The sequence below is a fragment of the Symphalangus syndactylus genome, chromosome 1, assembly GCF_028878055.3.
Source record: "Symphalangus syndactylus isolate Jambi chromosome 1, NHGRI_mSymSyn1-v2.1_pri, whole genome shotgun sequence".
NCBI lineage: Eukaryota > Metazoa > Chordata > Mammalia > Primates > Hylobatidae > Symphalangus > Symphalangus syndactylus.
The window spans coordinates 148,357,806-148,375,439 of NC_072423.2; the positions used below are offsets into that span (position 1 = coordinate 148,357,806).

The following is a 17,634-nucleotide window of genomic DNA, read 5'->3' on the forward strand; positions in this document are numbered from 1 at the left end:
TTGCCAGCCTTCTGCTTTTTAGCCAAATCTCCCTGCCACCATCTCTATGCTCTGTGTTCACTGTGATGCTAGCTGTTTCTTTCAAACTGAGCTCCTCAATAGCTTGGATTTTGTAGTTCCCTCCAGAGTCTCCGAATCTACACCTGCTTAATACCTACAAAAACCAATTCAGCTATATGGCTTGAATGCTTATATCACACACAGAGGCTTTTGGTTCTGAGTAAGTGCCACAATTATGAAAATTGCACTAAAGTAGGGAATAATGCCAGTCGAAAGAATGGCCTCATTTGCAGGCAGCTTGCACTGTATTTTATAAGAATGTGTTTGAAATTTTAAGCTTTCCTGTGGCAGCAAATTGTACTTCTCCTAGTGGGAGGAGTTATTAAGTCTGTGACCAGAAAAAACCAGACTGTTTTGGAAAGTTTAATTTTTTCGGTTTTCATATTCCATTTTATGACTGTTTTTCCAGAGATAAGCATGTGTATAAGAAAACAGTCTTATCTCTGAACCAAGCACACAGCTCACATCTGTAATCCCAGCACTTTGGGAGGCTGAGATGGGAGGATCATTTGAGGCTAGGAGTTTGAGACCAGCCTAGGCATCACAGTGAGACCCCCATCTTTACAAAAACAAACAAACAAACAAACAAAAAACATTAGCCTGGTGTGGTGGCACGCTGGTAGTCCCAGTTACTCAGGAGGATAAGGAGGGAAGATTGCTTGAGCCCAGGAGTTTGAGGCTACAATAAGCTGTGATTGTGCCACTGCACTCCAGCCTGAGTGACAGAGAGACCCCGTCTCAAAAACAAACAAACAAGCAAAAACAAACAAACAAAAAGCACAGTCTATTATTTAGAGTTAAAAACTACAAATACTATTTTTTAACCTCAATGAATTCTATCATAAACTGCTTTAAAAAAAAAAAACAAATTAAACAGGAATACAGAACTCTAGCTCTAAATTTAAAATTACAAAATAAATAAGACAAAGCATTCAACCTGAAGTCTCTGCGGCAGGACGGAAATGTTCTGGTAGATGGCTATGAAACATCTCACAGAAGCTAGAAGGCCATCTATTTTGTAAAATACACAACTAGTTTACTTATTGCCAAGAAAGATGACGATGTGTTATCAACTGTAAGATGTACCCCATGCCAATGATGTTGAAATGTAAAATAATGTTTTTCAAAAAGATGAAATACAATATTTTGGAAAATAGCTTTAAAATAACAAAAGTAATGTCACAATAATGACATGAGTCTATTTGAGTTTCCTTAGAAAAGCCAATATTCTACCTTGATCATCAAATCTCTGTTTTAGGGCATCCTATATTGTTAGAAAATGAGAAGTTACACAGTTCATGTAAGAGAAGACCAGAGTCAAAAACAGGTGAATGGATTACAAAACCAAAGCTGATGCGATTGGTGTCATTTACAAATATTTGGGAATCAACCAGTGTGGAAACAGTATCATTACTTTCTCGAGGAGCAAGGACTAGAATCCATATGGAATGATTCCACATGTCCACAGATCTATCATGCCACGCTGCAGTCTAGTTTAAATAATCAGAAAACAGGAGTTACTCAGGCATAGCTTTAATGAAAGTAGCCATTGCACAAGGTTTTAAAAAACTTGTATACATTTTTGTTTTGTTTGAGGCAGGGTCTTCTTCTGCTGCGCAGCCTGGAGTGTAGTGGTGCAATCATGGCTCACGACAGCATTGACCTCCAAGGCTCAAGCAATCCTCTCTGCTCAGCCTCCTGAGTAGCTAGAACTACAGGCACACTCCACCATCCCCAGGCTAATTTTTTTTCGTAGAGATGGGGTTTCGCCATGTTGCCCAAGTGGTCTTGAATTCCTGGGCTCAAGCGACCTGCCTGGCTCTGCCTCCCAAAATGCTAGGATTACGGGCATGAGCCACTGTGTCCTGTCAGTATACGTGTGTTTTTTTGTTTTGTTTTGTTTTGTTTTGTTTTTGTGACGAAGTCTCACTCTGTCTCCCAGGCTGGAGTGCAGTGGCGCAATCTCGGCTCACTGCAACCTCCACCTCCCAGGTTCAAGCGATTCTCCTGCCTCAGCCTCCCGAGTAGCTGGGACTACAGATTCATGCCACCACACCAGGCTAATTTTTGAATTTTTAAAGTAGAGATGGTGTTTCACTATATTGGCCGGCTGTTCTCAAACTCCTGACCTCATGATCCGCCTACCTTGGCCTCCCAAAGTGCTGGGATTACTGGAGTGAGCCACGACACCCGGCCTCCAGTATACATGGTTTAGTGATTACTATTTACCTGTAATAAAAAGCTCCATGTAAAAATATAACATAATTTTTCCTCCATTTTTTAGTTATTCAGTTATTCTTGAATTTCGTGCTTTAATGGATAAATCATAATACTCAGCGGACTGGGAAGAATTCAAACCCCCAAATCATGTGGCTACAAGTTTTTAACTTGACAATTGAGTTGACAAGCCCCACCTCATCTACAGCACAAACACACAGCCACAGCGTGAAGTCAGTCAGCTGTTAGCTGCACCAGTGGTAGGATTTCTAGTAGATTCTGCCTTTCAAAGATTCACTCTCATTCTAAAGTGGTATGCTACACATAAAACCATCAATCTGGCCAGGCGCAGTGGCTCATGCCTATAATCCCAGTACTTTGGGAGGCCGAGGTTGGCAGATCACTTGAGCTCAGGAGTTCCGGACCAGCCTGGACAACATAGCGAGACCCCATCTCTACAAAAAATATAAAAATTAGCTGGGTGTAGTGGCACACACCTGTGGTCCCAGCTACTTGGGGGGCTGAGGTAGGAGGATCGCTTGAACCCAGGAGGCAGAGGTTGCAGTGAACCAAGATCACACCACTGGACTCCAGCCTGGATGATAGAGGGGACTCTATCAAAAAAAAACAAAAACAAAACAAAACCAACTTTATGCCAGAACACGTCATCTTAAGGAGAACAAAAATGTTCTGTATGCACATACTGCCAACACATTTTAAAAGGCCCACATTTTAACAAGTAGAATAGACAAACTATCAGACAAGAGATCATAAATTATAATGGCTGAAAAAAATTGTTAAAATTATCTAACTCAACATTCTGCATGTAGGTTTCTACACATAATGTACATGTATGGGTGTGTCTACATAGCTTTTTGAAGGGAATGGCATATGATGAAGCCCATTTTTCCATAGTTATGATGGTGTGCTAGCAAAGCAAGAATATCAAGGTCTGCATGTCTGCCAACTCAATGCATAGCCCCAAGAGCTTCCTGCAGAGGAAAGCTAGCATGGAGAATCCAGTCCATGTCTGTAGGACAAAACATTAATGGTAGAAGGCTGGAGAAACTTGTGGATGGTTGGCATTGCAGCTTCAGGGCTGGCATTCTCTCTGGTTTCAGGTGTGTCTGTTAATGGATTCTGTGGTCTCTGACCCAAGTCTTTAACCAATATGAAACTGGATGGCAAGGAGGTGGTCTGCTGAAAAGTCTGATCGAATATATTCTCCTCGCCTGCTAAAAGCTTGGGTGAAATGTCTGCACTGAAGGTGCAGTATAGCTGATTAGATGTTTCCTCTGGGATTAAGGCAACAGAGCTGCTCTGTTTTGTTAATTCCCTTGACTTGGAGCTATGTAGCCCACCATCTGACCTGCCGTCACTTGGAGCCCTGAAGGTAACGTTTTCTACAACTCCTATGCTAGCATCAAGTAAGGTATTTGTTAACTTTAAAAAAATATATGAATTTTTTTAAATTAAAATACTGCATTGGTGTGGTACTTGGGTTACAGCTGATGAACCACTATTGATATTATTAAATAACATTCATAGGCTATATTAGGATTCACTGTTTGTATTAGACAGTTCTTTGTGTTTTGCCAATGCATAATGTCACATATCCACCATTACCATATCACACAGAATGGTTTTTTGTTTGTTTTGAAAGGGAATCTCACTCTGTCACCAGGCTGGAGTGCAGTGGCGCAATCTCGGCTCACTGCAACCTCTGCTTCCCAGGTTCAAGCGGTTCTCCTGCCTCAGCCTCCCGAGTAGCTGGGACTACAGGCGTGCACCACAACGCCCAGCTAATTTTTGTATTTTTAGTAGAGACAAGGTTTCACTACATTGGCCAGGATGGTCTCTATCTCTTGACCTCTTGATCTGCCCGCCTTGGCCTCCCAAAGTGCTGAGATTACGGGCATGAGCCACTGTGCCTGGCCTAGTTTTATTGCCCTACAAATCCCTGGTGTTTAACCTATTCTTCTCTTCCCCCCACACTTGACCAATGGCAACCACTGATATTTTTACATTCTCTAGAGTTTTGCCTTTCCATATGTCAATTAGCTGGAATCACACAGCATTTAGCCTTTTTCAGACTGGCTTCTTTTACTTACTAATATGCATTAAGGGTTCCACTGTGTCTTTTTGTGACTTGAAAAATCATTTCATTTTAATCACTAAATAATATTCCATTGTAAGGATATACCACAATTTGTTTATCCATTCACCTATTGAAGGACATCTTGGTTGCTTCTAGTTTTTGGCAATTAGGAACAAAGTGGTTACAGACATTTGTGTGCAGGTTTCTGTGTGGGGCTGCCTGTTCATTTTTTAGTCTTCACCGATACAGGTACACAAGGAGAGCAGGCCTGGGAACACTGTCCATTCTGGGCTGCCATAAGATACCCTGTGGGCTGCATGTTTCTGAAAGCTCCTTAATACCTGTTTGGCTCTCAGCTACCATTTCTGATTGTCAGGTAACTTCTGCAGATGTATTTTCTTAAGCTTGGTTACTACTAATGACTGAAATGTATCTATTTCCCTCAAGGCTGCCACTAAAAATGAGCAGATTTCCTCTGTTGACTCCTTAGGTGCCAAAACTGGCTCAGATAATTAAACAGGGGGAGCAATTCCCATATAGTAAATGCAGCAACTCCTTATTTGTCCCAGACGCATGGACATTACTTTCCAGGACTGTAAAGCTCCAGTGGAAATTGTATTACTTAAAACTTCCAATGAAGAGTTGCATTTTGATGTCTCCACTTCCATAAAGGGATTGTATAAATTGAGATCAGCTGCACGTATGCTCTTGACACTGGCATTCAGATATCTACTTCCACAGCCAAAGGAAGAATACCAGTACCTGGAAGCTTCCTATTCTGCTGTAGCCTGTCTCCTTTCATCTCAGCTTCCAAATCAACAGATACAGATTAAGTATCCCTTTTCTGAAATCTTTGGGACCAGGCCAGGCGTGGTGGCTCACGTTTGTAATCCCAGCACTTGGGGAAGCTGAGGTGGGAGGATTGCTTGAGCCTAGGAGTTCAAGACCAGCCTGGGCAAAGTAGGCTTTTTGTGAGACCTAGTATATGCAAAAAATAAACAAAATTAGCTAGGGGTAGTGGCATGAACCTGTGGTCCTGGCTACTTGGGAGGCTGAGGCAGGAGGATCATTTGAGCCCAGGAGGTTGAGGTTCCAATGAGCCATGATGATGCCACTGCACTCCAGCCTGGGCAACAGAGCAAGACTCTGTCAAAAAAAAAAAAAAAAAATGAAGGAAAAAGGAAAGGAGAGGAGAGGAGAGGAAAATACAAAATGCTTGGGACCAGAAGTGTTTCCAATTCTGGCATATTTGCATAGACATAAACACAATATTCATTTATGATTTATATACAGACAGCTGAAGGTAATTTTATACAATCTTTTAAAATAATTGTATGCATGAAACAAAGTTTGGACTGCGTTTTGACCGCAATCTGTCATGTGAAGTCAGGTGTGGGATTTTTCCACTTGTGGCATATCATATTAGTGCTCAAAAATTTTTGGATATTGGAGCATTTCAGATTTTGGATTTTCAGGTTAGGGATGCTCAACCTGTAGTTGTTAGACCTGTTCCCTTTCACTCAGGAAGTTCACGGTCCCCTGTGTTACAAAGATGTTCTTGGTCACATGGAGAACTCTTTTTATTATTATTATTATACTTTAAGTTCTAGGGTACATGTGCAGAACACGCAGGTTTGTTACCTAGGTATGCATGTGCCATGGTGGTTTGCTGTACCCATCAACTTGTCATTTACATTTGATATTTCTCCTAATGCTATCCCTCCCCCAGCCCCTGAACCCTGACAAGCCCCAGTGTGTGATGTTCCCCGCCCTGTGTCCAAGTGTTCTCATTGTTCAATTCCCACCTATGAATGAGAACATGTGGTGTTTGGTTTTCTGTCCTTGTGAAAGTTTGCTGAGAATGATGGTTTCCAGCTTCATCCATGTCCCCACAAAGGGCAAGAACTCATCATTTTTTATGGCTGCACAGTATTCCATGGCATATAGGTCACATGGAGAATTCTTTTGTTCAATCACATGCTGGTTCTTTGTGCTACTGAAGGCCATCATTTTGTTCAGATTCTGACATTCTAGATGCTAGCCTTGTTCATTTAGAGACATACATTTGTGGTAAATGCATCATGGTAGTTGTGACAGAGAAACTAGCTTCCTTTCTTGTATGGAGATGAAATTCAAGATCTCGGGTGCTTTTTTCAGCAGGGAGTTTGTTTGAATTACCTGCTTCTTCTGATGAATCCTACAAAGGCATAGCTGGGCACCAATCTGTTGCAGTACTATGCTGGAGAAACAGGATCGGAAATATCTTACAGAAGAAAAGAATGCTTTTCTTTTCCTTCCATTTTTAATTTCTTCATTTAAAAACCAATACTTAGGTATATACCTAAAAGAACTGAAAGCAGGGACTCTAAGAGATATCTGTACACTCATGTTCACAGCAGCATTATGCATAATAGGCAAAAGGTGGAAGCAAGCCATGTATCCGAACTGCAGCTGAATGGATAAGCATAATGTGGCATAAACAGACAATGGGTTATTATTCAGCCTTAAAAAGAAAGGAGATTCTGATATACACTGTAACATGGATGAACCTTGAAAATATTATACTACGTGGAATAAATTAATCACAAGAGGACAAATACTATATAGGGATTCCACTTATATAGTATATTAGTCGGTTTTCACTCTGCTGATAAAGACATAAAAAGAGGTTTAATGGACTCACAGTTCCACGTGGCTGGGGAGGCCTCACAATCATGGCAGAAAGTAAAAGTCATGTCTTACAGGGGCGGCAGGCAAGAGAGAAGCTGGGGCAGGGAAACTCCCCCTTATAAAACCATCAGATCTTGTGAGACTTATTTACTGTCACAACAGCAGGGAAAACACCCACCCCCATGATTCAGTTACCTCCTACTGGGACCCTCCCATGATGTGCTGAGAATTGTGGGAGCAGCAATTTCGGTGGGTGCCAAGCCAAACCATGTCATATAGGTTCCTAGAATAATCAAACTTACACAGGCAGGGTGATTGCCAGGTACTGTGAGGAGGAGGGATGGGGAGTTATGGTATAACGCATATGGAGTTTCACTTTGAGAAGATAAAAACATTCTGGAGATGGATGGCAGCGATGGTTGCAAAACAATGTGAAAATAAATGTCATTAAACTGTACACTCAAAAAAACAGTTAAAATAGTATATTTCATTCTATGTATACTTTATTACAATTTTTTAAAACCAATGTTGCAGTTAATGCTATCAAGCTATAATACTATCACCTTAATCTTGAGTGACCGTTAAGTCCTGGTCACCCCTAGGTTTGCTGAGGCAGTCTCCATTTATGCTTCTGTATTCAGGGCAATCACTAATCATTCCCTCTTCACTCTCAACAGTGTCCTGGCTTGAACAATAAGTCATCTGATCACCCTGGATCTATTTCATAATTGTATAAGTCACTGAATTGCCATCTTTGTATGCAAATGTCTTAACATTGAGAATGTACCTATATTTTTTTAATTAATCATAAATTTGATGTCCCATGGAATGTTATAGGCTGATAAAATTTTAAAGGCTTCTGATTACTTTCTGAACACAGATTAGAGCACCAAAAGCAGTCCTTATTTCTTACAAACACATTATTTCTCTAAACACTAAAACCCTCTAGCATTTGTCAAGCTCACCTACTTCACTAGCTCTGTGTTAAAAGGAACAGAAAAGACAAGGACATGGTCCCAGACAGTTGCTACTTCTTGCTTCTCTTGGCTACCTTTTTGTTGTTGTTAAAAATATCAACAAATATTCTTTGAAGTCAGAAATATGTTCATGTTTCAATTATTTCCATCTTCCACCTCACTATGAGAGAATACACCACTTTCTCTTCGAGTAAGCTACTGTTCTGAACTTATAATAAAAGTACCATACTATCATAACCTTATTGTTATCCACCCCCTGGACGAATATCTTCTCTCATTTTCCAACTCCAAATATCAGAGGTAAATATAATACAATTTTGTTCAATAACCAAGACCATCCCTTGATGTGCTAATGTAATTTGTGAGTGCAAATAAACTGGTAATTTATTGCTTAAAAATAGAAGAGATCCAATCATATCTACTTCAATAGTTTGGAAAAAAAGGAATCTGACAAGCACCAGGATATGAAATAAGTAATTAAAGTGAATTCAAGCACACTCTTATGTTATTCTCCAATAAACAAGTCATGTCTATTTCTGTAATCCTTAAAATGAGCATGCTGAAAGTTACAGGGGAGAGAAAGATCCGGGAAAAACACAGATAATTCATCTAACAAAAGAACTAGCAAGCCGTTGCTATTATTTCTCTCTTAGGACATTACTTTCTTCCTTTGTATTGTGGTTCATTAAATGGGTAGACTATCTGTGACTTTGAGAAGGAAAAATAATTTTTAAAATATCATTTTCCTAATATTTTACCTTGATTATGAAACCAAACCTAAGGAACATTATTTCCATTCAATTAGTACCACATGCAGAGGCAGGCGCTTGGTAATTTTTAGTTATTCATTTGCTTGATGCTTTTTCCAGCAATTTCAGCTGCAAAACGATAACATCCATCTGTTTGAAAAGGTAACTGGTTAGCAACTAGCTCCTTTAAAAATTTTTTACAACATATCCTCTTACCTTTCCAAAGTCAATCTGCACCAGCTTTGAAAATAAATATTCTAGCCAAATCTCAGATGAAATATGTTTTAGATATGTGTTAGGCGTGACGGATTGTCACACAACATTCACTCCTATCTCCTTCAAGTGTGCATCCCTCTACCTTTGAGGCTAGAAACCTATAAGCTGCATTTCCCAGAGTCCCTTGCAGCTAGGGTTCTGGGCACAGTGTTCTTCCAGGGAGATGAGCAGGGTAAGAAGGAAAGTGGAGAGCATCTAAGGAAAACATTTGCTTCCTTGTTTTTGTTGTTGGTAGCAATGTTCAGTCACTAGCTTCCTAGGGTGGAGAGGCATTTTGCAGCAGCCTCTCTGATCAATGGAACACAGCCCAAAAGGTGCACCCTTGATGTTAGCAGTTCTAGTGGTGGTTCTTATTCCCAGCCCCCAGGCTGTGGCAATGACAGCAGCAACCCTGGGGGCCAATCAAGCTTGCTGCCTGTGAGCCAATGCATGAGGCTCAGGCCAGAGCCCCTCCTATACTTCCAGTTGCAACCTTCATTCCAACCTTCTTGCGAGCACCTAATTCTCATATTCAACCTCTTCCTGCTCGAAATAGTTAGGATAGTTTCCATTAACTGCAACCTAACAGAGAAGAACGAGAAGGTAGAAATGAGCACATTCAATACAGCAAGATGGGACGTAACACCCCAGAAGAACCATGGAAGTGGCAAAGGTTGTGCCTATTTGACATTCGCAGTTACACCTTTAAGAACAAGAAGTTCATAGGCTGTACCTTCCAGGACTACCCAAATCAGGACTAACAATCCTTTAGGGCCTAGGGTTGATGCCGAGACATATTAACAAAGTCTGGGAAATAATCGTCGGGACCCCTCGAGAGAAAAGAAGGGAGGACAGAAGGGAACAGGGAAAAGCAAAGAGAATAAAAACACGCATATGTGTGAAGCGGATCATACATCAAACTCCTCAACTGCCCTCCTCCCCCTACCACCTCATCGTCATCTCTAAAAACAACCACAGGTTACTTCTTTAACCTAGCTGAGTCAAAGGCCTGTCTAGTGCGGAGGAGATGCAAGTGTGAAAGCCTCTGGCTCCCAAAGGACACTGATTACTAAGAGTACAGCATATTCTATACTCTATGCTATAGGAGTATACTAGGAGTATATTCAGTATACCCAGATGGGGGATTGAACCAGTGAACCAAATATTCAGTTCTAGAGTCAATTAGGCAGCAACCTCTCTGCAGCCTCCAGGAGATGATATTTGGTCAACACACTCCTACTTCTTGTTATAAATCTCTCTTTATGACTGCTCACAATGTGCCAACTGTGTACTCAGCATTTTACACCTATTCATTTGCTCCCCACAGCCACCTGGGGAGGTGTCATTATCTCCATTTTACAGACAAGGAAATGGCTCAGAGCTGGGCTTTTTAATCCGGGTGATCTAGTTCAAACTCTTAAAATGTCTTCTTTGAGTGGTTAGAAGTTTCTCTGGATGAGAAGCGAGTATCCAAAATGAATGATGTTAACTCTTTTTGAAGATGTCTCAGGTAGGAGTTCTATGCAATGTACTTTCTTTATGGCATCAAGAGAAGTGAGTCACAAAAGCTGAAGGACATTTAACTGGCCATTTGGCATCACTCTTCAGTCTGTCCTTAAATGAATTCCCCAGTTATCTTAATGCTTTCATGCCATTCTTTTCAGAAGAATTCCTAATTTATCTAAGAGTAAAAACATAAGATTGCACAGACAAGTGCTGACAGCCTAATTTCAATAATGCATTATACCAGGGGCTTAATTGCAATGAGAGCTTTCACTCAATTCCTGTTTAAAAATACAAATGAGAACAGTGACACGTAGTAAACACAGGCATTTAATTGCATTTTGCTCTCAGTATTATGAGCCTGTATAGTGCCAAATATGTCTTGCTTGTGTCTTCTTCAAAGCAATGATAGAGCCTTCTTCATAAATGTGTTTCAAATTTTGGAGACTAGTTCTCTAAAGCAGCATGTAAATTCTTTACAAGTGAAATGCATTTAAGCATCCGCATATCAACCTATCAGAAATACTATAAGGTCTGGTCTCTTCTTTACAACCCTTACAATCTCCAGTAAGATTTGGCTGTCAAAGATACACAGAGATTTAAGATTTACTGGGAAGATCCCCACTCCCATTGACCTTCCAATTTAAGGCAGAGTTAACCATCCACACAGGGTATTCCCAATTTCACATCACTCTGGTAAGTAAAATTTTATTAAAACCTTTGAACTACCTTGGAACTTTATCCATATTAAGATATACACGCAAAAATGCACATTTCCAAAGAACATCATTACGGTAATTGACTCTTTCTAGAAATAAAATTTCTTTGGAGTTAGAAAAACAATGTATACAGAGCTCCCTTTTCAAATCTGATCAAATGCATTAATAAGACAGCAGTTCTTTGGCACAATTTCCTCAGTGACAAGCTATGTCCTAACTTCTTAAAGGTCTTCTTTAGATAAGTTATAGGTAACCAATGACCATCTGAGAGCCACTTCCATTCTCCCAAGTGATCTTCTTCCTGTGAGCAACTCTAAGGCACCACTCACAATACTGGACAGTTCTTTACCCTGTATTCTCAGTCAGCCATCAAGGACAGAGAAAGCTCTAACTCTCCCCCAAACTTCAAACAAGTTAACCATTCATTAGCTAAAACATAAAGGCTTCCAAGGTGGGTGGATCATTTGAGGTCAGGAGTTCAAGACCAGCCTGGCCAACAAGGTGAAATCCCCGTCTTCCCTGTCTCTACTAAAAATACAAAAAAATTAGCTGGGCATGGTGGTTTGCACCTGTAATCCCAGCTACTGGGGAGGCTGAGGCAGGAGAATCGGTTGAACTCGGGAGACGCAGGTTGTAGTGAGCCAAGATCGCACCACTGCGCCCCAGCCTAGGCGATAGAGTGAGGCTCCGTCTCAAACAAAAACAAACAAATAAATAATAAAAAATAGAAAGATAAAGGCTTCCATTTGCTGATGTCACACGAATAATAGCACTTTTAATTGCTGAAACACGGTGAAATGCCAATGGTTAGCTGTAATATTACCAATAATCTTAACCTCAAAACAATATAGATATATTTTAGCTCTTTCTACAAACTAAATTTTCAATGCACATTTAAATTCATGCCTACCACCTAACATAAAGCTGTGCAAGTAGATGTTTACAGCCTTATCTTCTTCTACATGGAGCATTGTGGGCTCACATCATTTATCACAAAGAACCCATGTAGTATAAAAAGAATCAGCCAGGCCCGGTGGCTCATTCTCAATAATTCTTTATCCATCAACTGCTGTTTATAAAGCACCTACTCCACGCCTGTAATTCCAGCACTTTGGGAGGCCGAGGCAGGCGGATCACGAGGTCAGGAGTTCAAGACCAGCCTGACCAACATGGTGAAACCCCGTCTCTATTAAAAATACAAAAATTAGCCAGGCATGGTGGCGGCTGACTGTAATCCCAGCTACTCAGAAGGCTGAGGCAGGGGAATTGCTCGAACCCGGGAGGCGGAGGTTGCAGTGAGCCGAGATCGTGCCATTGCACTCCAGCCTGGGTGACAGAGAGAGACTCCGTCAAACAACAAGAACAAAAATCCCCACAACATAGCAAGTAATATCATACAAATCCTTACCTTCCTATTTTGGCATTCCTTCTTAAACTGTATTTTCATTGTGGGCTTCGAAAACTTTCTGGCTTCAAGTTATCTTAGTTCTTTGCCTCTTACTAATTAAAAATCAGTTCCCCAGGGAAAGATACACGTGCACTCCATGAAAAAAATACAAATCCATTTTAACCTTTAAGGCACCAGACATGTCCTTTATCTCTGAATTCTGATTTATCCAATCTCACACTCAAACCACATCCCGCAATCCCTTACTGCATGGCTGTCTCGCCTGTTTTGATCGTGTCTAAGTTTGCAAGGTAAACAGGCCACCCTGGGCTACTGGAAAGGCAAGGACGAGCAGGAACTCACCCAGGCGGCCAGACCCGGGCGCGGGCTCCGGGGCACGCGCTAGACGACCTGTCGCGCCCCCTCTTCCCTGCGGGCGGGCGCCGAGGCAGCGGATCTAGGGCGGAACAGAGGCTTCTCTCCCCTCGCCTATGCAGACCATTGTCAGCCCCCGGGTCGCCGGCGCTTTCTGCACGGTGTGGGGACGGGCAGCAGCTCTCCCGATGCGAGTAGTCACAGCGCTGTCCCGCAGCCAGGGGCAAAAGCTGCTTTTGCATCAGAGCCGAGGGCTGCACCAGGTGTAATTTCCACCCCTTGACCTATTTTAGAGTGTGAGGATAAAAGGAAGAGGAAAAAATAGACGGAGGGCGCGCGGGGGTGCGGGCGGCAGGGTGCGCGCGTGGCCGTGGGTGAGCGCGCGCGCGGGCCCGGGCTCGTGTCGGGGCTTCCAAAGAGAAGTTGCAGCGAGGCGCCCTCCGGCCTCCGGCGCCTGGGCCGGCTCCGGGGTGCTTCGCTAGCCCCTCCTCCCCCCGCGGCCGCAGGCCAGCTTGGCCCGCCCTACTCCGGCGCCCCGCGCGGGAAGCGCAGCTCCCGGGGATCGGGGGCTTTAGGCTGGCCCCACGACAGCCGTCGGGAGACCGCCCGCGGCCCCCGCCCCCGTCGCCGTCCCCGCCTCCCCCGGCCGCCTTCACCTTTCGGGAGGCGGCGCTCGGGCACAGCTGTCCGGGAACCCAGGCCTGCGGCGCCTCCGGGCAGGGAAGGCGGGCTGGCGCGCGGCGGAGCCGGGGACTGTCGCCTCCCCGCCTCGTTGCCTGCAATCGCCCCGCCCGAACGTTCCCGGGAAGTGAGGCTGGGCCGCGCCCGCCCGGCCGGGAACAGGGGTGACCTTCCGGCCTCCCGCCTTGCCCTTGTTGCCTGCCTCTCCCGGCGTGGCCCTTCCTGCGTAGGAGAAGACGCCCCGGCGGGCGCACCTGGTCGGCCCGCAGCGCATCAGCGCAGTACCTGGGGTGACGACGACGCTTCGCTTTAGCGCGGCTCTTCTCACATAATTTTTACAGCCCCGGACCTCAGCGGAAATGCCCCCTTGGGGTCGGTCCATTGGGATAACTGGAGATGGGGGGGTTAAGTCGGGTGCCACGGCTTAGACGCTCCAAATCATTCCACTATACAGCATGCCTTATCTGTTGAGTTTTGCAAAACAAGCCCCGTCAAAAAAGCATCCATCAGAAGGCGGGGTGGAACTTAGAAGTTTTTGCCCAAAACTGGACACAAACCTTTCCTCCCCCCATTGCTTCTGTGACAATAGCGTTAACTACTTTCTTCCAGGTCCCTAACGTAATAGTATCTTCAACCGCCTATTATTAAACAACTCCGTTATCATCAGGGATCTACGCACTTTAAAAATGCACGTTCTCAGTGACGAAAAATGAGCACATTTAGTAACCGCTCTGCCGCCCTTTGTATAGAGGTTCGTGCTCCTGATCCCCTGCGTAGGGGGCAGAGTTCATGTCGAGCTGTTTTTTTCCAGTCCAGGTTATTTATGGGGACCCAACTACAGATCTCACATAGACGCTGGTGTATTTCAGGTGCTAGTAAGAGGGCTGATGGAGATCAGCATATAGTTTCTGATTCTGGAATGGTTTTCTAGTGCCACACTATATTGGGTGGGGTGGAGTGGGGGAAAACTTTGTTTGGGCTTCTCTTTATCGTCATGCCCTGGATAATCAGATTGACATTTTCTTTTCTGTAAAGGCCTCACATTCAAAAAGAAAGAAAGAAAGAAAAGAACACGAGTCTGGTTTTACGTATTCTTGAGCTGAATGCCAGCTACAGAAATGCAACTGCTCATCCTTGCTTCCATTCACTGGAGCTACAACTACAATATATCTTTGGACACAGAAGACGTATTGGATACTATGATCTTCCTTGTCCTCTTCTAACAGTGCATTAGGAGACAAAGCATACCTAAAGTATAGGATAATGCCTGGCAAATAGTAGGACCTGATAAATACTTGTCCAGTGATTGAAAGACTGTGATAAACAGGAAAGTAACCTAGCTTAACTTTTGCAGGAAAACATGAGGGAAACCAATTATAGGTGACATCGTCAGGGAAGGCATCCTGGAAGTGGTGTCCAGTATCTGATTTAGATATAAAAAATTGGCTAAGGACTAGGTAAGGTGGCTCATGCCTTTAATTCCAGCACTTTGGGAGGCTGAGGTGGGAGGATCGCTTGAGGCCAGGAGTTTGAGACCAGCCTGGGCAACATAGTGAAACCTCATTTCTGAAAGAAATGCAAAACATTAACTGGGCGTGGTGGTGCATGCCTATGATCCCAGCCATTCAGGAGGCTGAGGCAGGAGGATCACTTGAGCCCAGAATCTTAAAGTTGCAGTGAGCTGTGCTTGCACCACTGCATTCCAGCCTGGGTGACAGAGACCCTATCTCAAAATAAATAAATTGGATTGGAAGTGAGAAAGTATAGTTGATATCCTTTCAAGATATAATAGAGGCAGAGATTCTTAACATTTGTAGGTAATAGGCCCCTATGAAAATGTTGATAGAAGCTTTGGAACCCCCTTATATAATAAACAAATGTAAAATATTTGCATATGTTTTCTGAAAGTTCAATGACTGGCTGAAGCAGACGTGTAGAATCCCTAGAGACTTGTGAACTGTGACATGAGTTACCAATTTCTTTCTTGTTTGGAGGCAGGCAGAAAAATAAAAAAATTTTTTTTTAGTTGAGGCCATCATAAGAGGCATTTTTCAATGACCACCAGTAGAATTTGGGTAATGGTTGTGGGAATGGAAAGAAAAATGTAATGTAAAGAAAATTTGTACACTAGACAAACATAGCTAGACTTTTAAACCATTTATGTTATTTTTGTACCTGAGAATTTCACTTTCACATCACAGCAAAATGGGGGAAGGGATAAAAAATGACTGTCAAAATATTGACAGTTGCTGATGCTGGGTGTACACAGGGGGACTTATTGTATTATTTTCTCATTATTTGTGAGGTTTAACATTTTTCATTTTTTAAAAATTTCAGTGGATTTTTACTCTTGGTAGTCATAACCAATCCTATAGCATTTCCTAACTTGAGTTCTTAGAATGCAGATTTTTGTATACAAAAAAAGAAAGAAAGAAAAGAAAAACAAAACAATACAAATAGGCCAGTGATGCCACACATAAGATTGTTATCAATAAGTACAGTCTATGTAGAAACAATATGTTTTATCTGAGGAAGAATTATAAAGTGTGTTGGCCATAGTCTCAATAGAAATTAGACAACTATGAAACGTTGAACACGTGTTTTTCTGGTTTTTTGTTTGTTTTTGAAATGGAGTCTTGCTTTGTTGCCCAGGCTGGAGGGCGGTGGTGCGATCTCGGCTCACTGCGAGCTCCGCCTCCCAGGTTCACGCCATTCTCCTGCCTCAGCCTCCCAAGTAGCTGGGACTACAGGCGCCTGCCACCATGCCCGGCTAAGTTTTGTATTGTTAGTAGAGACGGGGTTTCACCGTGTTAGCCAGAATGGTCTGGATCTCCTGACCTCGCGATACGCCCACCTTGGCCTCCCGAAGTGCTGGGATTACAGGCATGAGCCACCGTGCCCGGCCTTCTGTTTTTTTCTAACGTTACACTTAACTTCACTGTATGTTGCTTAGTTAACTAAGTTTCTTTATCATTACATTTTATTATTATATCATACCTACAATTTATATACTTATATATTATATATTCATATGCAATGTAAATATATATGCAATATGAATATATATTCACATGTATTTTATATTTTAATATATTTATATAATATAAATTATTGTATTATGTGTTATATACATACATATATTTATATATAACAGAATACATTTTATATATATTATATATACAAATGTTCCTTGAATTACGATGGTTCATTTACAATTTTTCAACTTTATGATGATTTGAAAGCAATGCATATTCACAAGAAGTCATACTTCTAGTACTCATACAACCATTGTCTTTCATTTTTAGTACAGGATTCAATAAATTACATGAGATATTCAACACTTTATTATAAAATAGGCTTTGTCTTAGATGGTTTTGCCCAATTGCAGGTTAATGTTAAGTGTTCTGAGCACATTTTAAGGGTAAGCTAAACCAAGCTATCATGTTCAGTAGGTTAGGTGTGTTAAATGCATTTTACAACACTTCCCATTTACAATGGCTTTATTAGGATGTAACCTCCCTCATAAGTCAAGGAGCATCGGTACTATATAATATTATTATGACCTTTCTCAGTTAACTCAGTTTCTTTGTTAGTCAACTCCCTGGGTCTGGCACACACCTCTTGAGGCTGCAGATGGCCAGCCATGATTCCTTGAGTGCCTGCCTTGCTCACTGCCTCTTTCTGAGCAAGGCAGCCACAGTGCTTCCTTATATACAGGCTGCACACTTTCCAAATGTGACCAATTCAATCAACCAAAGGAGCTATCTAGCATATCCTGTGGACTACCAGGCCGTTGCCTAGCAAAGCATGAAATTTCTCCAGCTTATGAAATAAATACTCCACACCTGAAGTCTCTTAAGGTATGGCATTTAAGTAAGGAATTCACGTAAGTTCTTTTCCTAGAGCTTTTGACCATTATTTTACTTATCCTCATTGGCTATCA

General features: G+C 42.3%; 1 protein-coding gene and 1 long non-coding RNA gene across 11 annotated transcripts in view; one reads left to right on the top strand and one right to left on the bottom strand.

Moving 5' to 3' along the window:
- The window catches only part of LOC129487397 (uncharacterized), a 68,084-nt gene extending 60,260 nt beyond the window's left edge, over positions 1–7,824 (top strand). Inside the window, exon 3 of the long non-coding RNA XR_010120472.1 lies at positions 1,319–7,824. This is a non-coding gene — a long non-coding RNA (uncharacterized lncRNA). The remainder of the gene's footprint in view (positions 1–1,318) is intronic.
- Positions 1–14,036, bottom strand: part of TRMT9B (tRNA methyltransferase 9B (putative)) — a 72,034-nt gene extending 57,998 nt beyond the window's left edge. For 2 of the 10 annotated variants that reach the window (XM_055287750.2, XM_055287760.2), the window contains exon 1: positions 12,999–13,092. Coding sequence is in view for 5 of the 10 variants with exons in the window: in XM_055287699.2 (XP_055143674.2) it covers positions 12,999–13,252 (254 nt within the window). In the remaining 5 variants the exon portion in view is untranslated. Of the gene's footprint in view, positions 1–12,656; positions 13,520–13,666; positions 13,722–13,945 lie in introns of those variants that run through there. The other 8 variants (XM_055287699.2, XM_063637814.1, XM_063637808.1 and 5 more) reach the window with 8 other exon arrangements.
- Between the last annotated feature and the right edge of the window lie 3,598 nt (positions 14,037–17,634).